This window comes from Oncorhynchus clarkii, chromosome 3, assembly GCF_045791955.1.
Source record: "Oncorhynchus clarkii lewisi isolate Uvic-CL-2024 chromosome 3, UVic_Ocla_1.0, whole genome shotgun sequence".
NCBI lineage: Eukaryota > Metazoa > Chordata > Actinopteri > Salmoniformes > Salmonidae > Oncorhynchus > Oncorhynchus clarkii.
This window is the reverse complement of record NC_092149.1, coordinates 31,047,079-31,071,061: the sequence shown is the minus strand read 5'-3', so window position 1 is coordinate 31,071,061 and position 23,983 is coordinate 31,047,079. Positions and strand designations below refer to the sequence as shown.

Sequence of the window (23,983 nt, the reverse complement as noted above, 5' to 3'; positions counted from 1 at the left end):
CCTACATCTTAATGAGCAAATGAGTGTGTGGGAGTGGGTGTGTGCGTACGTGTGACTTATATGTGGTATGATAGTCTTTTAAGTATTCAATCCCATGATTGATCGTGGATTTCTGAAGTAATTTGTTGGAATATTGGTGGTGAGAAATATTGATCAGGCGATACATCTCTCTGAGCAACCGGGTGGATAATGTGACTCTTGGGTTCTATCCTCTAACAGAAGTTAATGATCTCCCTCTTCCTTGATCTTTACTTTTCTCTATCTCTCCTCTTTCCTCTCTCTTTCCCTACGTCTTTTCCTCTTCATCTTCTCCCCTTCTTTCTGCCTCTCTTTTTCTCTCTTTTCCCACCTCTCTCTCTCTCTCAAATGATCTTTCTCTTTCTCTCCCACTGTCCTTTATTATCTCTTTCCTATTTTACACTCACATTTCTTGTGCCTTTCCTCTCTCCTTTTCTCACCCCTTCCATCTTTCTTTCAATCTCTACCCCTCACTTCTCTCTTTCTATCTTCCCCATCCCTTCTCTCTTTCGTCTTTCCTTCTCTGTTCTCTCTTCCTTCTCTGTTTCTATCTACCCCTTCTCTTCTTCTCTCATATAGACTCTGGATGATCTGGAGCAGAGGGTGAAGGAGGCTGGGATTGAGATCAGTGTGAGACAGAGCTTCCTCACCGACCCGGCTGTCGCTGTCAAGAACCTCAAGGTGCTTTGATTAAATATTCAATGGGGGGCTGCTGTTGCTCTCCCCTGCTCACAGTTGCGCCTGTTAGTGAAGTGAGGTGATTTAATACAGGAAATGAATGCAGGTGGCTAATTAGCACAGCCAACTGCCAGCCTGTGAAGTGCCGCGATAGCTAGCTAGCAGAGTTGTACCATAGAATTGGAATAGTCAAAGTGTAAAGGCTTGTATCATTATTATTGAGCTATGTGAATGTATTTTCATTACGACGGCTTAAATCATTGCGCTTGCTGTCATTGAATAGCGTCAAGATGCCAGAATAATTGTGGGGCTCTTCTATGAGACGGAAGCCAGGAAAGTATTTTGCGAGGTGAGTGTTTTAAATCATTAAATCATCGGGCTATTAAATCATCGAGCTATTTATAGCTATTGACCTCTATTGTATCTTGAACCTCTATCTGAACAAATTACAATTTTGATTTAATGAATTCTCATTTGTACTGTGGTGATGATGTAGCCTTGAGAAGCAAAGAATATTTCTGTGTAATTAAGAATTATTTAACAGACAATTAAGTGTTTCATCTTCTTCTTTTCTGTCTATTTTCCAAATGTTTCTCTCTCTCTCTCTGCCCTTCTCTTTTTCCCTATTTTATCTCTCTTTCACTTTCTCTCCCCCCTCTCTCTCTCTTCCTCCAACTCTCTCCCACTATCCTCCAGGTATTTAAGGAGAAACTGTATGGGAAGAAATATGTCTGGTTTCTGATTGGCTGGTATGCTGATAACTGGTTCAAGATCAAAGACCCGTCCATCAACTGCACCATCGAGAACATGACAGAGGCGGTGGAGGGCCACGTTACCACGGAGATCGTCATGCTCAACCCCGAGACCGTCCGCGGAGCCTCTAACCTGGTGAGAACATCTGGGCCGGATCTCATACTGATCCAGGATCAGGTCCCCCAAGTCCATGTAATGTTATTGATTATGATCCGCATTCCAACCTGGTGAGCAACATGTGTTCTCCATCTGGTCATGTCGTCCCTTCAATTTCACATGCTGCCAGCTTAGCTGTTGATTAGTTTCATATACCTTCCTCTACCTGCAGAGCGGAGGCTTGATATGCGTCTGCAATAGTACACTCTAGGGGCCCTTTAGGCTTTTCCACACCGCTTGTTCTTAGCCCAGGGCAGAGACACATATTTAGAAATGTATATGAAATAAATGTCCCTGACCCAGGGCTATCCCTAATAAATATTTAACTTAGGTGACAATGGAACTCTGTGATTGGTTAGCCACAAAAAGCTGGCGTAAAAGCTGTCTTGGCTCCGAGCTAAGTACACTACTTTTTGAGATCAAAGGCTAGTAATACGTAAACATTACACAGTGCTTGAGGTTCCAGTATTGCCTAAATCTAAGTTGACCCTAATGCAACTAACATAGTGATTTTAATTATATAAATGTCATACTAATGAGTTTGATGGGCAATAGTTCAGATTGAAAGCCACACGAATGGTGACCCTCATTTATCAACTCCTCCCCTTCCCTATGTCTGGTCCAATCAGACCTCTCAGGAGTTCCTGGGGGCGTTGATGAACCGGCTGGGGGGTAAGAACCCGGAAGAGACGGGGGGCTTCCAGGAGGCCCCTCTGGCCTACGACGCTGTCTGGGCCCTGGCCCTGGCCCTCAACAAGACTGTGGCCCCTCTGAAGGCCAAAGGTCGCAGGCTGGAAGACTTCAACTATAACAACCATGACATCACAGCAGAGATCTACCGCGCCCTCAACACCAGCTCATTTGAAGGCGTGTCTGTGAGTACAGGAGGATGGGTCCTCCAGTAGAATATACTAGGGCCATGTTCATTAGGGCACAAAATGTTTGAAAACCTTTTGCAATGGAAAACGCAAATGAGTGTTTCTTATTATACAAGTCCAGGTAGTCCAACCCTGGTTGGAGGGTTAACACACCTGATTTAACTACTGTACTTATCATCAAGCCCTTGGTTAGTTGAATATGGTGTGTTGGGTTGGATCAAAAGCCTGCATACCCTATTTGTCCCAGGACAGGATTGAAGAACACTGCACAGTAAATTACACATGTGTAATCTATGCATTGCCTCATTCAATAAGTCTACATGGACGACAGCAGATTTCTGACTTGATGTAGCACTTTAAAAAAAAAAAATTCTCCTTCAGGGTCATGTGGTGTTTGATGCCCAGGGTTCCAGGATGGCGATGACCCTTATTGAGCAACTGCAAGGTAAAGTCATCTATCACCATTCCAAGCACATTTCAGCCTTTCCTTGTTCTGGACATTCTACAGTAGTAAAAAAAACAACGACAACAAAAAACCACAGGCATTTTTTTATTGCTGTGCGACTGATTGTCAGTCAGTCCAGTCATTCGTCAAGATCAAGGCTGTCTGCTGACGCTTTTCTTTCTTCCCCCCTCGTTCTCACTCGTGTTTATTTGAGAGCAAAGCATTTTTAGGGGCGATTGCTGTGCAGTTTGTTTCATTGTCCTACAATTGCATGTGCAGGATGTGCTGGTTTATAAATGTGTTGAGTCAAGTCTTCCGTCTAATTGGATCAAAGCCAAGGTGGCGGATTATTTTGTACCTCTGTTCTTTTTGGACACCTAATGGATACAAAAAAATGATAATCCAAATGTGGTTGCCCTGCACTGGGTAGAATTTTGCGTGCTACAGTGCTAGTGACGGGGTCGGCTAATTTGGTTGATACATTGAAAGCCTTGACTTGAATTTGTGAATTATTCTATTCCAATTAGCATTCATGGTTCAGGATGCCACGTACTCGTTCTCTCCCTCTGTCTTTCTTTCCCTGTTGTAGGTCTGTATCGGTCGCTCTCTCTGTATCGTCTCTCTCTCTTCGTTCCAATTTCCCTCTTTTCTCTTTCTCTCTATTTGTGGATTTGAAATGTTCTGCCCCGCACTTCCATAGCCTTCTTTTCATAATGATGTTTTGACCTGTCGTTCATTTTCAAAGTGTTCTATTGTTTGTTGTCGTTTGAACCCATCATAACCCAAGGATATTATGTAGGCAGGAAACGAAGATGATTTGAGAAGATATTAATTGGACCCTCTCTCCCTCTCGCTGTGTAGGAGGCAGTTACAAGAAGATTGGATACTACGACAGCTCTCAGAAGAATCTCTCCTGGTTCGGCAACGATGTGTGGATAGGTGCGGCAGAGTTGATTACATTTTCTTTGTCAGGCTTCCTGTGTATGTCTCTCTCTGTGTGTAGGTGGGTGGGTGTGTGTGTGACTGTCTCACGGTGAGTCATCTATGTAACTATCTATCTCGTTCCCCTCACATTAGACCTACTGTTACGCCTTCTCTTTCTCTAAACCCGCGCTGCCTCCATCCTTCATTTCCATGTTAGACAAATCACCACTTCTGGCTTTAAAAGCAATCATTTGGGCCCTCATCCTCCTTCACCCAGAATTAGTTTACACCCACAGCTCAGTGGCCAGACAATGGCAGTCAGGAAAGCCTGACCCCACCCACACTTCTTCACTTTGGGAAAGTTAAGCATCCAACACAGTCTGCAGAGAAATTCTATTACTGTTGATTTGCTTCAGCCACACCAAGACAAATGTTGTAGTTCAGTTGTTTACTGGCCCAGCCCTCCCTTGAGAGGTGACACACTTGTGCCTGGGCTTAGAATTACTGCACCGCTAGTCAATCGTGCATGCTGGGAGGCCAGAGAGAGGGCACCATTGTAGACTTTTAATGAAACGATTTGTTGCCAAGGCTTAGCTTAGCCTCCGAGGGGAGCAGGGCCAATGGGTCCAATCAGAGATGATACTCTGTAGGGCTGAGTTTGGTGGTCTTACTGTTCTGTAGTGTGACAGGAGTGAGCTTGGTGTGATGTAGGTTTACAGAGGTGAGGATGGTTTGTTCCAGAGGTGATGGAGTCTAGTTTTCTGGAGAGTGATAGAGGTTAGTTTGTTATAGAGGTGATGGAGTGGAGTCTAGTTTTCTGGAGAGTGATAGAGGTTTGTTTGTTATAGAGGTGATGGAGTGGAGTCTAGTTTTCTGGAGAGTGATAGAGGTTAGTTTGTTATAGAGGTGATGGAGTGGAGTCTAGTTTTCTGGAGAGTGATAGAGGTTAGTTTGTTATAGAGATGATGGAGTGGAGTCTAGTTTTCTGGAGAGTGATAGAGGTTTGTTTGTTATAGAGGTGATGGAGTGGAGTCTAGTTTTCTGGAGAGTGATAGAGGTTTGTTTGTTATAGAGGTGATGGAGTGGAGTCTAGTTTTCTGGAGAGTGATAGAGGTTAGTTTGTTATAGAGGTGATGGAGTGGAGTCTAGTTTTCTGGAGAGTGATAGAGGTTAGTTTGTTATAGAGGTGATGGAGTGGAGTCTAGTTTTCTGGAGAGTGATAGAGGTTAGTTTGTTATAGAGGTGATGGAGTGGAGTCTAGTTTTCTGGAGAGTGATAGAGGTTAGTTTGTTATAGAGGTGATGGAGTCTAGTTTTCCGGAGTGATAGAGGTTAGTTTGTTATAGAGGTGATGGAGTGGAGTCTAGTTTTCTGGAGAGTGATAGAGGTTAGTTTGTTATAGAGGTGATGGAGTGGAGTCTAGTTTTCTGGAGAGTGACAAATGTTATTTTGCTAGAGGTGACAGTGTTAAGTTTAGAGGTGACAGTGATAGAGGTTTAGAGGTGACAGTGTTAAGTTTAGAGGTGACAGTGATAGAGGTTTAGAGGTGACAGTGTTAAGTTTAGAGGTGACAGTCATAGAGGTTTAGAGGTGACAGTGTTAAGTTTAGAGGTGACAGTGTTAAGTTTAGAGGTGACAGTGATAGAGGTTTAGAGGTGACAGTGTTAAGTTTAGAGGTGACAGTGATAGAGGTTTAGAGGTGACAGTGTTAAGTTTAGAGGTGACAGTGATAGAGGTTTAGAGGTGACAGTGTTAAGTTTAGAGGTGACAGTGATAGAGGTTTAGAGGTGACAGTGTTAAGTTTAGAGGTGACAGTCAGAGGTTTAGAGGTGACAGTGTTAAGTTTAGAGGTGACAGTGTTAAGTTTAGAGGTGACAGTGATAGAGGTTTAGAGGTGACAGTGTTAAGTTTAGAGGTGACAGTGATAGAGGTTTAGAGGTGACAGTGTTAAGTTTAGTTGCCCTGCACACTCTTAGAAAAAGGGTGCCAAAGGGTTCTTCAGCTGTCCTTATAGTAGAACCCATTTAGGTTCCATGTAAAAACCCTTTTTGGTTTCAACCATTTTGGGTTCCATGTAGAACCCTCTGTGAACAGCCGAAGAACCCTTTTAGTTTTGAAATAGCACCTTTTTTGTATAGTAACAGAGGTGTGTCTAGTTTGCTGGAGAGTCACAGCCCAATGGGCAAAACTGGTTGCCATGTCATTTTCCACGTAATTTCAACAACAACATCAAAAATGACCTTGAATCAAAAAGTCATCAACGTTTTTTCACCCAACTTTTAACCTAAATCCAATGGTGATTAAATCCATGTTGAATTCACGTTAGTTGACGACTCAATCAAACGTAAATAAAAACTACACATTGAACTGACATCTGTAACCAGTGGGAGAGGTACGAGGTTAGTTTGTTATAGAGGTGACAGAGTATAGTTTTTTGCTATAGACATGACGGATTTGAGTTTAGTTTGTTCTAGAGTTAACAGAGGTGAGTTTAGTTTGTTCTAGAGGTAACGAATGTAAGTTTAGTTTGTTCTAGAGGTAATGGAGGTGAGTTTAGTTTGTTCTAGAGTTAACAGAGGTGAGTTTAGTTTGTTGTATAGGTAACGAAGGTGAGTTTAATTTGTTCTAGAGTTAACAGAGGTGAGTTTAGTTTGTTCTAGAGGTAATGGAGGTGAGTTTAGTTTGTTCTAGAGTTAACAGAGGTGAGTAGTTTGTTCTAGAGTTAACAGAGGTGAGTTTAGTTTGTTCTAGAGTTAACAGAGGTGAGTTTAGTTTGTTCTACAGGTAATGAAGGTGAGTTTAGTTTGTTCTAGAGGTGATGAATGTGAGTTTAGTTTGTTCTAGAGGTAACGAATGTGAGTTTAGTTTGTTCTAGAGGTAATGGAGGTGAGTTTAGTTTGTTCTAGAGTTAACAGAGGTGAGTTTAGTTTGTTCTAGAGTTAACAGAGGTGAGTTTAGTTTGTTCTAGAGGTAATGAAGGTGAGTTTAGTTTGTTCTAGAGGTTAATGAAGGTTAGTTTAGTTTGTTCTAGAGTTAACAGAGGTGAGTTTAGTTTGTTCTAGAGGTAATGAAGGTGAGTTTAGTTTGTTCTAGAGTTAACAGAGGTGAGTTTAGTTTGTTCTAGATTTAACAGAGGTGAGTTTAGTTTGTTCTAGAGGTAAAGAAGGTGAATTTAGTTAGTTCTATAGGTAATGAAGGTGAGTTTATTTTGTTCTAGAGGTAACGAAGGTGAGTTTAGTTTGTTATAGAGTTAACAGAGGTGTTTAGTTTGTTCTAGAGGTAATGGAGGTGAGTGTAGTTTGTTCTAGAGGTAATGAAGGTGAGTTTAGTTTGCTCTAGAGGTTAATGAAGGTGAGTTTAGCTTGTTCTATAGGTAACGAAGGTGAGTTTAGTTTGTTCTAGAGTTAACAGAGGTGAGTTTAGTTTGTTCTATAGGTAACGAAGGTGAGTTTAGTTTGTTCTGCAGGTAACAAAAGTGAGTTTAGTTTGTTGTGACGTTAGAGCGTTGGACTAGTAACCGAAAGGTTTGAAGATAAAATCCCAGAGCTGACAAGGAAATCCCCGAGCTGACAAGTTAAAAATCTGTTTTTCTGCTCCTGAACAAGGCAGTTAACCCACTGTTCCTAGGCCGTCATTGAAAATAAGAACCTGTTCTTAACTGACTTGCCTGGTTAAATAAAGGTCAAATATATATGTTTTTTTAAATAAACAGTGGCAGAGGCAAGTTGTGTCTGCTGTGGAGGTGATTGTTGTCTGAACTCTCCTGTTCTCCATTCTGTTTACCCCTTGTCGAATTCCTCCCTCACTTTCTCGCTCTCTTCACTGTCGCCCCTAACAACCACTTTAGCTCAACTGTCTTCCTAATCGCCGTGGCAACCATTACAGAGCTTGGTCTCCATGGCAACACCCTGTCCCGATTCCTTGATCAAGGACGGAGGAAGGTTTAAACAGTGCAAACACTTCAGCTGACAGGACAATGCTCGTTCGCTCTTCAATGCACAGAAAAACACACATCTTCAAACAGTCTTCAAACAGTCGTCACTCTGTTCTCAGATAGCATGTCTCAGATGTCACTTCAGGCAAGTCAGTGGTGTGATATCGCTGAAACCGCCAAAACAAATGTGTGTGCCCTGGTATTGTGACACCCCCTGGGGCTCGACACTGTGTCACCCTCTTCCTGACATGGACACGTCCCCACACACTGACACAAGTCTATGTCACTGTCATCACCCTTACGTAAGGACACAGTGACACCCACACCCCGAGCAGCTGTCAGGATCTGCAGTCAGGGCTGGATTAGACAGACAGGGGAGAAATCGGAGACAGATCAAATCAGTCAGCTGCACTTTCAACCATCTCCAACCTTCAAAGAACCAATGGCAATTTTTTTGGTTACTTTTTAGTTATGCACATGTTTTGAGATAATTAGGGTGAACACATCCTGATTTCCACATCTATCCTCCTTTATTCTCAATTTCTGTACCTTGTTGGTCATTGAATTAAATCAGTGAGCGCAACACAATAATGTATACTGGTTACTGTGTAAATTGATTGTGCCAATTTCATTTGTAGAGGTATCTGTAGAGGTTACTGAGCCTAGTGCCCTCCCTGATTTTCAAATTCGGATTTTGATCTTAATTCAAAACATAATTGTCCTTTTGCCCAGTTCTGTTCTGAGTGACATCAAGTACAGCACTGTAGACAGGCATAATCTGCCCTTAGAACACTCTGTCTCTTTAAGGCATGGATGGACTAACCTCTGTCCTGCCTCTCTCTCTCTCTCTCTCTCTCTCTCTCTCTCTCTCGCTCTCTCTCGCTCTCTCTCTCTCTCTCTCTCTCTCTCTCTTTATTTCTCTCTCTCTCTCTTTCCCTCTCTCTCTGTCTCTCTCTCGCTCTCTCTCTCTCTTTATTTCTCTCTCTCTCTCTCTTTCCCTCTCTCTCTGTCTCTCTCTCGCTCTCTCTCTCTCTTTATTTCCCTCTCTCTCTCTCTCTTGCTCTCTCTCCCTTTATTTCTCTCTGTCTCTCTCCCTCTCTCTGTCTCTCTCTCGCTCTCTCTCTCTCTTTATTTCTCTCTGTCTCTCTCCCTCTCTCTGTCTCTCTCTCGCTCTCTCTCTCTCTTTATTTCTCTCTCACTCTCTCTCTCTCTCTGTCTCTCTCTTTATTTCTCTCTCTGTTTCTCTCTCTCTCTCTCTCTCTCTCTCTTTATTTCTCTCTCTCTTTCCTCTCTCTCTCTCTCTCTTGCTCTCTCTCCCTTTATTTCTCTCTGTCTCTCTCCCTCTCTCTGTCTCTCTCTCGCTCTCTCTCTCTCTTTATTTCTCTCTGTCTCTCTCCCTCTCTCTGTCTCTCTCTCGCTCTCTCTCTCTCTTTATTTCTCTCTCTCTCTCTCTCTCTCTCTCTGTCTCTCTCTCTCTCTCTGTCTCTCTTTATTTCTCTCTCTGTCTCTCTCTCTCTCTGTCTCTATCTTTATTTCTCTCTCTGTCTCTCTCCCTCTCTCTCTCTCTCTCTCTCTGTCTCTCTCTCTCTTTATTTCTATCTGTCTGTCTCTCTCTCTCTGTCTCTCTCTCTGTTCAGGTGCCGGGCCCCCGGCTGACTCGACAATAGTCATTGAGGAGTTTAGGTACCTCTCTCAGAAGCTGTTTGCTGCCGTGTCTGTCTTCGCTGGTCTGGGCATCCTGCTGGGCATCGTCTGTCTGACCTTCAACATCTACAACAGCAACGTGCGGTGAGATTAGAACTTCATCTTGCACATTTAAGCAACACCGTCATTGTAGATAAGAATTTTTTCTTAACTGACTTGCATAGTTAAATAAAAGTTCAATTCAAAAATATATTTAAAAAAAACAAACACTGGCTACAGCAAGCAATTCATCAACAACTTCAATGGCAATCCCGCTGGGTCGAGTATGATTGTCCTCCTGGTGGGTCCTGCTTGTAGGTCTCCAGATGGCTGTGGGCAAGTCACATTCACGTTTATGTGGACATATGTCATAACACTTGTCGTAACTGTCTCCAATCCATACAAAATGCCTCATCACTTTACATTCAGTGACAGACGATGTCATGTCTAGGACATTATCTTGATGCTGTAAAGTGTTGCGGACAGTGCACGTGAAACAGTGCATGTGAAACAGTGCACGTGTGGGTTTTTGTCTATATTCTCTGGTCTTTCTTCATACCCTCTTTGTGTGTGTTGTGCCAGGTACATCCAGAACTCCCAGCCCTACCTGAACAACATGACGGCAGTGGGTTGTATGATGGCCCTGGCTGCTGTGTTTCCCCTGGGGATCGACGGACACCACATCCACAGGTCCCAGTTCCCTGTGGTCTGTCAGGTAACCCAGCTAAAGCCGTGGGAATGGGTTGTTGTCGCCATCTTCTAGTGCTACAGTTGATGGATGTGCTGTAATGGCTTGTCAGGAGAAATTATTTCTCTCTCTGCCTCTCTCTATTTCTCATATTCCTTAGCTCTCTCTCTCCCTCTCTCTCTCTCTCTCTCTCTCTCTCTCTATCCTCTCATTATCAATACAATTTTGCTTTATTGGCATAATAAAAATAGCATTTGTGTTGCCAACAAAAGTAAAAAATATTGAATCATCAAAATTTCTCTCTTTCCCTCTCTGTCTAGTTCCGTCTGTGGCTGCTCGGCCTGGGCTTCAGTCTGGCCTATGGCAGCATGTTCACCAAGATTTGGTGGGTACACAATCTCTTCACAAAGAAGGAGGAGAAGAAGGAGAAGAGGAAGGTAAGCCTTTTAAGAGGGCCAGAGGAGGGAACAGGGAAGCTCCAGAGTCTACAGTACTGAATGTGTGGTGCTGGCAGATAAACAATACCCTTCAACTTTAGAGTAAGGTTACATAAGCCTCTGGGAGATGTGCTTTGCTCTGCATGTTAAAGTATCTCTGTATATTCTCTACTCTGGGATATACTGCAGTAGAGTACAATAGAATAGAGTAAAGTAAAGTACAGTAGAGCAGAATAGAATACAGTAGAGTACAGTAGAGTACAGTAGAGTAGAGTAGAATAGAGTAGAATAGAATACAGTAGAGTACAGTAGAGTAGAATAGAATACAGTAGAGTGCAGTAGAGTACAGTAGAGTAGAATAGAATACAGTAGAGTACATTATAGTACAGTAGAGTAGAATAGAATACAATAGAGTGCAGTAGAGTACAGTAGAGTACAGTAGAGTATAATAGAATACAGTAGAGTGCTGTAGAGTACAGTAGAGTACAGTAGAGTAGAGTAGAATAGAGTAGAATAGAATACAGTAGAGTACAGTAGAGTAGAGTAGAATAGAATACAGAAGAGTGCAGTAGAGTACAGTAGAGTAGAACAGAATACAGTAGAGTGCATTAGAGTACAGTAGAGTAGAATAGAATACAGTAGAGTACAGTAGAGTACAGTACAGTAGAGTAGAATAGAGACAGAGACGGGAGTCACACAGACATACGTACGCACACACTCACTCACTCACTCACTCACTCACACGCATACAGAAAGATACCTACACACACACTCATACCCGTGATGTGCCCACTATCAACTTGATTACGTATGCACGTGTGTGTCCTCTCTAAGACAGTGTGTCCTGAAGCTGGGAAAACACTGTGTGTGTGTCCTCTCTAAGATAGTGTGTCATGTAGCTGGGAAAACACTGTGTGTGTGTCCTCTCTAAGATAGTGTGTCCTGTAGCTGGGAAAACACTGTGTGTGTGTCCTCTCTAAGATAGTGTGTCCTGTAGCTGGGAAAACACTGTGTGTGTGTCCTCTCTAAGACAGTGTGTCCTGTAGCTGGGAAAACACTGTTTGTGTGTCCTCTCTAAGACAGTGTGTCCTGTAGCTGGGAAAACACTGTGTGTGTGTCCTCTCTAAGATAGTGTGTCCTGTAGCTGGGAAAACACTGTGTGTGTGTGTCCTCTCTAAGACAGTGTGTCCTGTAGCTGGGAAAACACTGTGTGTGTGTCCTCTCTAAGACAGTGTGTCCTGTAGCTGGGAAAACACTGTGTGTGTGTCCTCTCTAAGATAGTGTGTCCTGTAGCTGGGAAAACACTGTGTGTGTGTCCTCTCTAAGACAGTGTGTCCTGTAGCTGGGAAAACACTGTGTGTGTGTCCTCTCTAAGACAGTGTGTCCTGTAGCTGGGAAAACACTGTGTGTGTGTCCTCTCTAAGACAGTGTGTCCTGTAGCTGGGAAAACACTGTGTGTGTGTCCTCTCTAAGATAGTGTGTCCTGTAGCTGGGAAAAAACTGTGTGTGTGTGTCCTCTCTAAGACAGTGTGTCCTGTAGCTGGGAAAACACTGTGTGTGTGTCCTCTCTAAGACAGTGTGTCCTGAAGCTGGGAAAACACTGTGTGTGTGTCCTCTCTAAGACAGTGTGTCCTGTAGCTGGGAAAACACTGTGTGTGTGTCCTCTCTAAGACAGTGTGTCCTGTAGCTGGGAAAACACTGTGTGTGTGTCCTCTCTAAGACAGTGTGTCCTGTAGCTGGGAAAACACTGTGTGTGTGTCCTCTCTAAGACAGTGTGTCCTGTAGCTGGGAAAACACTGTGTGTGTGTCCTCTCTAAGATAGTGTGTCCTGAAGCTGGAAAAACACTGTGTGTGTGTCCTCTCTAAGACAGTGTGTCCTGAAGCTGTGAAAACACTGTGTGTGTGTCCTCTCTAAGATAGTGTGTCCTGTAGCTGGGAAAACACTGTGTGTGTGTCCTCTCTAAGATAGTGTGTCCTGTAGCTGGGAAAACACTGTGTGTGTGTGTCCTCTCTAAGATAGTGTGTCCTGTAGCTGGGAAAACACTGTGTGTGTGTCCTCTCTAAGACAGTGTGTCGTGTAGCTGGGAAAACACTGTGTGTGTGTGTCCTCTCTAAGATAGTGTGTCCTGAAGCTGGGAAAACACTGTGTGTGTGTCCTCTCTAAGACAGTGTGTCCTGTAGCTGGGAAAACACTGTGTGTGTCCTCTCTAAGACAGTGTGTCCTGTAGCTGGGAAAACACTGTGTGTGTGTCCTCTCTAAGACAGTGTGTCCTGAAGCTGGGAAAACACTGTGTGTGTGTCCTCTCTAAGATAGTGTGTCCTGAAGCTGGGAAAACACTGTGTGTGTGTCCTCTCTAAGACAGTGTGTCCTGTAGCTGGGAAAACACTGTGTGTGTGTGTCCTCTCTAAGATAGTGTGTCCTGTAGCTGGGAAAACACTGTGTGTGTGTCCTCTCTAAGACAGTGTGTCCTGAAGCTGGGAAAACACTGTGTGTGTGTCCTCTCTAAGACAGTGTGTCCTGAAGCTGGGAAAACACTGTGTGTGTGTCCTCTCTAAGACAGTGTGTCCTGAAGCTGGGAAAACACTGTGTGTCAGTCCTCTCTAAGACAGTGTGTCCTGTAGCTGGGAAAACACTGTGTGTGTGTCCTCTCTAAGACAGTGTGTCCTGTAGCTGGGAAAACACTGTGTGTGTGTCCTCTCTAAGACAGTGTGTCCTGTAGCTGGGAAAACACTGTGTGTGTGTCCTCTCTAAGACAGTGTGTCCTGTAGCTGGGAAAACACTGTGTGTGCGTCCTCTCTAAGACAGTGTGTCCTGAAGCTGGGAAAACACTGTGTGTGTGTCCTCTCTAAGACAGTGTGTCCTGTAGCTGGGAAAACACTGTGTGTGTGTCCTCTCTAAGACAGTGTGTCCTGTAGCTGGGAAAACACTGTGTGTGTGTCCTCTCTAAGACAGTGTGTCATGTAGCTGGGAAAACACTGTGTGTGTGTCCTCTCTAAGATAGTGTGTCCTGAAGCTGGGAAAACACTGTGTGTGTGTCCTCTCTAAGATAGTGTGTCCTGAAGCTGGGAAAACACTGTGTGTGTGTGATGTGTTGTGGGAATTCTTCTAAGTCCTAATCAGAAGAATGAGAGATGAAGCCATTTATGGAGCATTTATGAATATGTATGAGTATTAAAGTTCTATGTGGAAATCCAACCTTCGAGGGCTTTATTAGTTGAGCCAATGCAAGACGAATCAGGTTGACTTTCAACTCCCTTTAATGGCCATGCAAGGGCAATTTGCTAAAGAGCTCTGGGAAAGTACTTTTAAAAAGTTTCCAAGTCAGAATATGGCAAGACTAGTGAAGGCAGTCAAATAATTTCATGCACTTGAAGAGAAGAGGTGACAAGGTCTATGCCATACGGTTTGGTTATGTCTGGGGTGAACGGTTGCAGGGCTAGAAGCCAGTCAGAATGAAGTGATGGAAAATGAAGAAGCATGTTGATTATTTTGCATACATCATTGTTGGACCCCATTGCTTCTTGATATGTTACTCATTCAAAAACCACTGTTGTGCATTTTGCATCCACTGCCTAGTAACTCCTCAATTTACACTTAGAATATTTCAACGTTATCGTCTAAATGCCAGTTAATTTATGTGTGCTTCATTTATTTAACCAGGGGAGCCCATTGACATATGAATCTCTTTTTAAAGGGAGCTCTGATAACTGATGTATGCTGTGCCTGATACACGTATACAATACTGTACTCTGTTGGCATTTTATCTACTGGATGCTTGTGGACTCACTGCATTACCCATGGTCCTTGGATTGTGATTGGTTCTCCTTTATCCCTGCAGCACCTGGAGCCATGGAAACTCTATGCAACAGTTGGAGTGCTACTAGCCATAGACGTCCTGTCACTCATGATTTGGCAGATTGTGGATCCATTACACATCACAGTAGAGGTACAATGACACTGTCATATCGGTCACACCCCTGGACCTTTTTCCTAATGTTGTTGTGTTACAGACGGGATTCAAAATAGAGTTTTTTTTGTCAATACCCCAAAATGACAAAAATGAAAACATGTTTTTAGATTTTTCTGCAAATGTTTTGAACATTTTATACAGAAATATCACATTTACATAAGTATTCACACTCCTGAGTCAGTACTTGGTAGAAGCACCTTTGGCAGCGTTTACAACTGTGAGTCTTTGTGAGTACGTCTCTAAGAGCTTTCCACACCTGGATTGTGCTACATTGTTCTTTTCAAAATTCTTCAACTCAAATTGAAAATTTGATCATTGATCAAATTGGTTGTTGATCATTGCTAGACATCTATTTTCAGGTCTTGCCATAGATTTTCAAGCAGATTTAACTTGGCCACTCAGGAACATTCACTGTCTTCTTGGTAAGCAACTCCAGTATAGAGTTGGCCTTGTGTTTTGGATTATTCTCCTGCTGAAAGATGAATTCATCTCCCAGTGTCTGGTGGACAAAAAGACTGAAACAGATTTTCCTCTAGGATTTTGCCTGTGCTAAGCTCCATTTTTTTTTTATTATGAAAAACTCCCCAGTCCTTAATAATTACAAGCATACCCATAACATGATTCAGACACCATTATGCTTGAAAATATGGAGAGTGGTATTCAGTAATGTGTTGTATTGAATTTGCTCTAAACATAACACTTTGTATTCAGGACAAAAAAATATAATTGCTTTGCCACATTTTTTTCAGTATTACTTTAAGTGTCTTGTTGCAAACAGGATGTATATGTTGGAATATTATTTATTCTGCACAGGCTTCCTTATTTTCACTCCATCAATCTGGTTAGTATTGGGGTGGAAGGTAGCCTAGTGGTTAGAGCGTTGGGCCAGTGACCGAAAGGTTGTCGAATCAAGTCCCCGAGCTGACAAGGTAAAAATCTGTCGTTCTGCCCCTGAACAAGGCAGTTAACCCACTGTTCCTAGGCCGTCATTGTAAATAAGTATTTGTTCTTAACTGACTTGCCTAGTTAAATGAAAATTGTGGTGTAATAACATTGTTGATCCATCCTCAGTTTTCTCCTATCCCAGCCATTAAACTGTAACTGGTTTAAAGTCATCATTGGTCTTATGGTGAAATCCCTGAGCGGTTTCCTTCCTCTCTGGCAACTCGGTGTATTGATACACCATCCAAACTGTAAGTTAATAACTTCACCATGCTCAAAAGGGATATTCAATGTCTGCTTTTTTTCATTTTGACCCGTTTACGAAAAGGCTTCTTTGCGAGGCATTGGAAAACCTCCCTGGTCTTTGTGGTTGAATCTGTGTTTGAAATTCACTGCTCGACTGAGGGACCTTACAGATAATTGTATATGTGAGGTACAGGGATGAGGTAGTCATTCAGAAATCATGTTAAACACTATTATTGCACACAGTGAGTCCATGCAACTTTACTACTGAACTTATTTAGACTTGCCATAAAAAGGGCTTTGAATATTTATTGACTCAAGACATTCCAGCCTTTCATTTGTTATTATTTTGTAAACATTTCTAAAAACATAATTTCACTTTGACATTATGGGGTATTGTGTGTAGGCCAGTGACCAAAAATCTAAATGTAATCCATTTTAACATTCTGGCTGTAACACAACAAAATTACTTATTCGAAAGGCACTCGCACATCTGAGCTAAAAAATAAGAAACCCGCACACCGCTCTTGATAGTATCGCTGTTCTTTAATTGGCTTTTACGTACCGGCCACACGACCTTCGTCAGGCTGTAACAAAATGTGTAAGAAGTCAAGGGGTGTGAATACTTTCTGAAGGCACTGTACTCTATGTGGTATTAGCTTTCGTATGTTAGCACTGTCACATGTCTAGTGTTCAACAAAATATTATTGCTTTGATGTCAGCCATCTTATTGTTCATTTACTTTCTACTTGTCAGTTTTAAAGTGAATGAATTGCGGATATCACACGGAATGTCGTTCACTCTGTCTCCTGTTCTCTCTCACTTTCCCTCTCACTTCCTCTCTTACTTCCTCTCTCTCTGTCACTCTCCCTGTCTCTCTCTCCCTCTTTCTTTGTTTCTTTGTTTCTCTCTCTCTCTCTCTCTCTCTCTCTCTCTCTCTCTCTCACTCTCACACACTTCTTCCCCCACCCTCTCTCTCTGAGTAGAAGTTCACTAGGGAGGCCCCTAAAGGAGACTTGGATGTCCTGATTCAGCCCCTCCTGGAGCACTGCACTTCAGAGAAGATGAACACATGGCTCGGTATCCCTCCTCTATTCCTTACTCCTTCTCTCTTATCTGTACTTCTCTCTCTCACTCCCTTGTTCCCTCTTTTTTTCCACTCTCTCACTCCCTCAATCCCCAGTCCATTCATTGTAAATTAAACACTCCTCGTATCTCAGCCCTCCACATTAGCTTTCTCTCTTTTTTTGTCTGATCCCACTTTTTCCTCCCCTCCTCTCATTCCTCTCACTCCTCTCCTCTCCCCTCCTCTCACTCACTCAAGTCAGTCATTCCCTGCCTTTATCTTTCCCTCATATGCTTTTTATCTTCTCCTTTCATTTGTCTTTCTCTCACTATTGCCATACTGCCTCTCGTCCGGACAGTGGCAGCTCTTCTGAATGCATAATACTGTCAAATTCAATTAATATGAGTCACAAACTGTGCCATTGCCCCATAGCATTCCCTCTCTGTGCTATGCAAATATATTGTCACCCCACTGAGCGACGTAATGAAAGAACAATGGACACTTGGACAGAAGAAATAAAGGGGAATATGCATTACCTTTAGTCAACTGCCTAACATCACTCCATCGTCTTCGCTTTCCATCTCTCTCTCTCTCTCTCTCTCTCTCTCTCTCTCTCTCTCTCTCATTCTGTCTCTCTCTCTCATTCTCTCTCTCTCTCCTACTTTGTCTCTCTCTCTCTCCACCAGGTGTAGTGTATGGCTACAAGGGACTGCTGCTGTTGCTGGGGATATTTCTGGCCTACGAGACCAAGTCTGTTTCCACGGAGAAGATCAATGACCACCGAGCCGTGGGGATGGCTATTTACAACGTGGCTGTGAGTCTCAACCATCACAGGGGGAGTGCTCTGGTTTCCGCTCTGCATTTTAGGCAGTCCATCGAGCAAAGGAACTCAAAGCAACAATTAACTACTGGTAGAAAGGTAGCAGGGGCTAGGCATTGTCTCAGTGTGGACATGAGATTCAATGATTTATTAGTGCATAGTGATAACATACGGCTAAGGCTTGTTATTTCTGGTGGTAAGCATGTGCTCATAAATGTATTTTTGGAAGACATATTTTTGGCGCTAAAGCAAAATGTTAGTGCTATACTTAAACAATAATTTGAATTTGATTTGAATCGGTGAAGGATCATCACCAGTAGAGGTATTTAAGCTTCACTTTAACTGATATAGCAGCGATAACATACAGTACCGTTCCACCATGTAAGTTTTGCAAACAAGTAGCCATAGCCATTCGGTAACCCTCACACAGGTGAGCAAATCCATTAAATGTCTGGTAATGTAGACTTTTGCTGGAACAGACCACTGCTCTTACACAGGCAACATTTTTTAAAATAACTTTAGCTTTAGGCTGGGTTTCTATTTCGGCTCAACAATGTGCAAACATTATAGTACTCTCTGAACAAGGAATTACATAATTGCCAGAACTTGCCCAGATTCCCATCTCAAAACAGCTTAATGAGGAACCGAAACACTTATGACTGAAAACCACCCACAGTTTTACTTCTTTTGACTGCGCATTTGCTGTGGGGCGGTTATGCAATTATGAAGTACATACAGTCAAAAATAAATTTGCAAAGCAGAGGAAAGAACATTTAATTGATCAATCATTCATATAGCTTGATGAAATCGTTAAACACAGCTGCAGGTCCGGACAAATGGAAAGCTTAGATGTTGATTTCACCATTTTATTTAATTGTGTATATTTCGTGGTGTAATACACATAGATAAATTATACAATTCTCTACAACAATGGTACCCCATATGAGGGCGAATCCTTTAAAATGTCATTTTATTGTATCTGCAAAGGCCTCCTTGTTGGGAAGCAGAGAGCTTTTGGAAGGCTTGATATTGTGATGATGTGCCAGTATGACCACTATGACTTTATAATGATGTTTTCATATGAGGAATCTCGTTGGAATGATAAGCAGCTGCCGACTGCTTTTTTAGATCTTATTTTCCTCTCTCACCTCTCTTAATATTTACCTCTTTGTTTCTCTCAATCTCTCTCTCTCTCTCTCTCTCTCTCTCTCTCTCTCTCTCTCTCAATCTCTCTCTCTCTCTCTCTCTCTCTCTCTCTCAATCCCCCCGTCTCTGCAGGTGTTGTGCATGATCACGGCTCCCGTCACTATGATCCTCACATCACAGCAGGACGCTTCCTTTGCCTTTGCCGCGTTGGCCATAGTGTTCTCTGTCTACATCACCCTGGTGGTGCTCTTTGTGCCCAAGGTACAGTATACTGTATAGAACAGGGTTGTGTCCCAAACGGCACCCTATTCCCTTTATAGTACGTTACTTTGGACCAGGGCTCTGCTCGAAAATAGTGCACTGTATAGGGAATAGGGTGCCATTTGGGACGTAGCCTAGGACTGAGTCATTTAGCAGCCGTGTTTAATGTACACTTGCATCAGCACTCGAAACAAAGTTTCAATACTTTCTTCAATGTTAACATTTCCAAATTCACATATAGTATATGGTTCGTCTCTGTCTCTCTGGCTGTGTAGAGTAAAACTCTATTCTATTCTAGATGCGCAGGCTGATTACACGTGGTGAGTGGCAGTCAGAGCAGCAGGACACGCTGAAGACCGGCTCGTCCACCAACAACAACGATGAGGAGAAGTCTCGCCAGCTGGAGAGAGAGAACCGTGAACTTCAGAAGATCATACAGGAGGTACAGTACACACTTTATGATGCACCTTAGCTGTCAACATAGAATCACAATACATCTAGATTGAAATATGTCTAATACGTATAATATACATCTGAATTATTGGAACTAGTAATCAATCATTCAGCCAATCTTTATCATACAGGTGGTACTATAATACACAATCACTTTGTGATACCTTAGATATCAAAATATAATCAAAATGTATTTATTAAAATACATCTAATACGTCTGAATTATTTGACCTAGCAAACAACCAATCAATCTTTCCAATCATTCATTTTTATTATATTTTACTAAGATATGCATTTGGTTTGATTAATACTTGATGAATACATGTCTAATTCATGCTCAATTAATGCGTAATGAAGGATTCCTCTTTACCCATGAGTGTCCAGTATTAATAAGACCTCTTCCTCTTCCGTGCTCTCAGAAAGAGCAGAGGGTATCGGAGCTCCGCAACCAGCTGGTTGAGAGACAGGCCCTGCGCAACCGACGACGGCCCTCATCCGGCACCAACCAGAACCACAGCAACTCGTCCCCGCCCTCTTCCCAGCCAGACCCCAAGTCTCTCCTGCCCCCACCCGGTTACCCCAACCCTGCGTCGGACAATCACTCCTCCTTACCCCCCTCCTTCTCCAACTCCTCCAACCTGTACCAGGCGGACAGCAAGATAAGTCACAACCACTGTCACAACAGCCAGATCCCCCTGCTCTACAAGTGAAGGGGGTGGGGTGCTAGAAGAGCCCAGAGCACACGGAGGAACGAACACACATGGAGGCACGGTGACTTTCACTTGTTATGGAAAAAGAGCACAAGCTACTGATATTGACAGAGTGAGTGGAGGCACACGACGACAGAGGGCTTTTCCATTCACTACAGGCTGCTGTGAGGCGAGTCACCCGGGGTAACACCAGTCTTTCTCACAGTCTATCTCACTGTGGGGACCTGAAGCACTTGTGACTAGTAATATGAGTTATTGAATAAGAGACAAGCACATCCCAGAGTAACCCTCAGTCTACTTGTGGAGACAAAAAATGGACGGATCTCCCTTTTTCATTCCTCTTCTTTCCTCCTTCCCTCTGTTTGTTTTCTCGTTCTGTTGTGCAGATGTATCTAGGATCTCCGGGAGGACTTTGTGTACTGTGTGTGTGTTTGCTCTTTTTTGACTCCCATCTCTGCCTATTTGTCTTCTGTTTGTTGAAATAGCGAAGCACCTGGTAATTGATTAATATTGTTATTACATAATGTATGATATGTTATGTCATGGATTCAATGTTGTGCCCTATATTTAGTTCAATATATATATATATATTTTTGTGGGGGTGGAAATTGTTCAGATGCAATGAGAGTGGGGAAAAAACAGCAGAGTTTCCCAGTGGATTCAATTGACTGGATTTCATATCAAAACGCCATCGAAACTCAAAGTGTAAAGTCATCCTAACTGGGGGTGAATTACCAACATCATTGCCATATACAGTAGAGGGTTTTGGAATGGACAAACCCTCCTTTTGGGACAATAGCAAGATTTTTGTGGATGTTTTGCTGTATACATATTCAGGTACAGCTTTGTATCTTCAATCACATGTTTGCTGTTGTATCCGCTTGAATAGATGAAACCCATTTGATAAGAAAACGGTGTCATGTGATGTGTAACCTAATCCGTTTTCTATGTACCATCCTTTTGAACGTTTTCAATTGGACTTGAATGGATATGTTCCCGACATTTCACATTTTCTTGGACACCTCATAGATATTGAATGGAAGCCCACCCTGCTGGAGACTTGAAGTGGCATATTTTCTTTGTCAATAACTGTTTTTCCTTAAAGACAATCTGAATATAAATGTAAATGTGAGTGTACATGCCTGCCACCCGTTGGTCTTATATTTGACGTTTCTTCCGAAGTTCCCCTCCGATTTTAGCTTTGTACAATCACGTCTGTGAATGTGACGGCGAAGAATATATGTAACGGTTTTGTAAAGGATTCTGACATGCGTATACGACAGTTAATATATATGTGCAATCCCATTCATTAGCAATTTGTCAAAATGTATGAAGCAATGATATAACACAGCTTTGTCGGTAAGTAACGTACGAGACGTTACTTTTCCAAATAGCGTGATCGATCTCATGTTGCACTATAGTTCCAAACAAAGTTTCAGGTCGGGATTTTGTTGCCGTTCTAATGACATACTGTAGCTCAGGGTATAGGAAAGTGAGATACACAACTTCTCCATAGGAAGTTATTGGATGAAATAGTCCATATGTATTAACTGTACATGGAGGACATTGGGTAATATTGTAATATATGTATGCCGAAGATTATTTAGAGAAATATACTCTTGCACATGTATGAATATACACTGAGTGTACAACACATTAGGAACACCTTCCTAATATTGAATTGCAGCCCCTTTTTTTACCCTCAGAACAGCCTCAATTGGCCGGGAAATGGCCGTACAAGGTGTTGAAAGCTTTCCACAGGGATGCTGGCCCATTTTGACGCCAGTGCTTCTCACAGTTGTGTCAAGTTGGCTGGATGTCCTTTGGGTGGCGGACAATTCTTGATACACACGGGAAACTGTGGTGAAAAATCCAGAGCGTTGCAGTTCTTGACACACTCAAACCGGTGCGCCTGGCACCTACTACCATACCCTGTTCAAAGGCTCTGAAGTCTTTTGTCTTCTGACTGGCTCACATACACAGTCCATGTCTCAGTTGTCTCAAGGCTTAAAAATCATTCTTTAACCTTTCTCCTCACCTTCATCAACACTGATTGAAGTGGATTTAACAGGTGGCATCAATAAGGAATCATAGCTTTCACCTGGATTCACTTGTTCAGTCTATGTCATGGAAAGAGCAGGTGTTCCTAATGTTTTGCAAATGCAGTGTATATAACTGGATTTGAAGATATTTGTATACACTATATTTACAATTTTAAATGTTGATACAATATCAGATTATATGCATTCAAATACATGGATAATCATAGTTAAATAAACCCATTGTTTTTCACTGAATTTATGTGTATCGTGTTGTGTCAATTGGACTAATAAGGAACAGAATTGAATTTAAACACCCTCATCAACCCTGAAATGTGACAAAACACTTCATTATAGGTTGAATGGGCATTTTATGACAGACAATATGTGGTATCATAACCATGTCCAAAGGGACAAGCATGTCACACACCACACAGCTGTTTTAACCACTAGATGTCACCATCAGTTAATGACACCCAAGGGATTCTGTTGTTTATTCATCTAGAATCTACATTCATATTGAACGATAGCCCTCCCAGGATCAAAAGTCATTTCAGTCCCGTACAATCTGCTTCCACTTCATAATTGAATACCCTATTAACCAATGGGTATTGGTGTCATTTCTTATCAGAAGGCAATATGAACTCAAAGATTGAGATCGTAATATGAGCTGAAAGTGAAAGGCAGACATATATGTTACACAACAGCCAGCTGCAAAGGGTCATGGTAAATGACCATTTGAGAGGAAGAGGAAAAAATGGCGGACGGAAGACAGGGTGGTGCGGCAGGTGCCGCTTCTCATTCGAATGCTGTAATTTTATCTAAACCATCAGGTGTACGCCGATCCCAGCTAAGTAACTCATGCAAAGAGTTAAAGCGCAATTATGTTTTTTATCTCCAGTACTCTGCCATGATTGTCAGTTATGTAGCTGCTCTACTGATAATCTCAGTGCGTCCTTGCTGGGATGACACAATCAGTCTACTACCAGAGAATATCAACACCAAACACATTGGTTCACCGTTCCACGGGAGCGGACAGTACACAGCATACTATAATGTTCTGAATAATGGCCAAGTCTACCTCGCTCCTTATTCTACTGAACCGCTTAGGCGTAACAAACACAAGTCCAACATTTATCGGAAACTGTTAAACTACCTGTTCACTACCCTCCTGCTCTCCGGGGATGTACAACTCAATCCTGGGCCCAATATCACCGAGCCAGTGATACGCACCGGAGTGGAGAGCGGTGGATGGCCTCGTCCACTGGTCGTCGCTGCTGTGGAGGTGGGTGAGTGCTATGGTACTATGGTTTCTCTCGACTCACCCGGCTCCAGGATAGATTTTGACTCTTCAAACATACCAGAGTCGTTATATGCGATCTCTGACTCTGTTTCTGGTACGCAAGCTATTTTAATTAGTTCCCCGCATCCAGTGCAGGCGGGAGGGATTGTTAATTGCGCTACCGAACTGCCCCTAATCAAAACTAAACAAAACGGCCTAAACCCAGCCGTCAGAAAACACAGAAAATTTAACTTTTTTCAATGTGTCAATCACTCTCGAGTCATCTGGGACCCACGAGCTAAGCCCAAGGGACTATTAGGGGGGCACTTGAACATTCGTAGTGTCATTCCAAAAAGTGATCAAATTCAACATCTACTCACAGACTCCAACCTTGACTTTCTCTGCCTCTCAGAGACATGGCTCCATAAACACTCTCCATATGCTGCTTTGATTGTGC

The 23,983-nt window shown here is 42.6% G+C and overlaps 1 protein-coding gene across 1 annotated transcript in view; it reads left to right on the top strand.

The window, feature by feature from the left end:
* LOC139393062 (gamma-aminobutyric acid type B receptor subunit 1-like) overlaps positions 1 to 22,502 on the top strand; it is a 47,958-nt gene extending 25,456 nt beyond the window's left edge. Inside the window, exons 10-24 of the mRNA XM_071141404.1 lie at positions 598 to 699; positions 980 to 1,045; positions 1,393 to 1,584; positions 2,235 to 2,480; positions 2,865 to 2,928; positions 3,790 to 3,867; positions 9,423 to 9,573; positions 10,051 to 10,183; positions 10,477 to 10,593; positions 14,433 to 14,540; positions 16,736 to 16,829; positions 17,502 to 17,629; positions 18,914 to 19,042; positions 19,341 to 19,484; positions 19,915 to 22,502. Of these exons, the coding sequence (XP_070997505.1) occupies positions 598 to 699; positions 980 to 1,045; positions 1,393 to 1,584; positions 2,235 to 2,480; positions 2,865 to 2,928; positions 3,790 to 3,867; positions 9,423 to 9,573; positions 10,051 to 10,183; positions 10,477 to 10,593; positions 14,433 to 14,540; positions 16,736 to 16,829; positions 17,502 to 17,629; positions 18,914 to 19,042; positions 19,341 to 19,484; positions 19,915 to 20,205 (2,043 nt within the window). The 3' untranslated portion in view covers positions 20,206 to 22,502. The remainder of the gene's footprint in view (positions 1 to 597; positions 700 to 979; positions 1,046 to 1,392; positions 1,585 to 2,234; positions 2,481 to 2,864; positions 2,929 to 3,789; positions 3,868 to 9,422; positions 9,574 to 10,050; positions 10,184 to 10,476; positions 10,594 to 14,432; positions 14,541 to 16,735; positions 16,830 to 17,501; positions 17,630 to 18,913; positions 19,043 to 19,340; positions 19,485 to 19,914) is intronic.
* Positions 22,503 to 23,983: the final 1,481 nt, after the last annotated feature.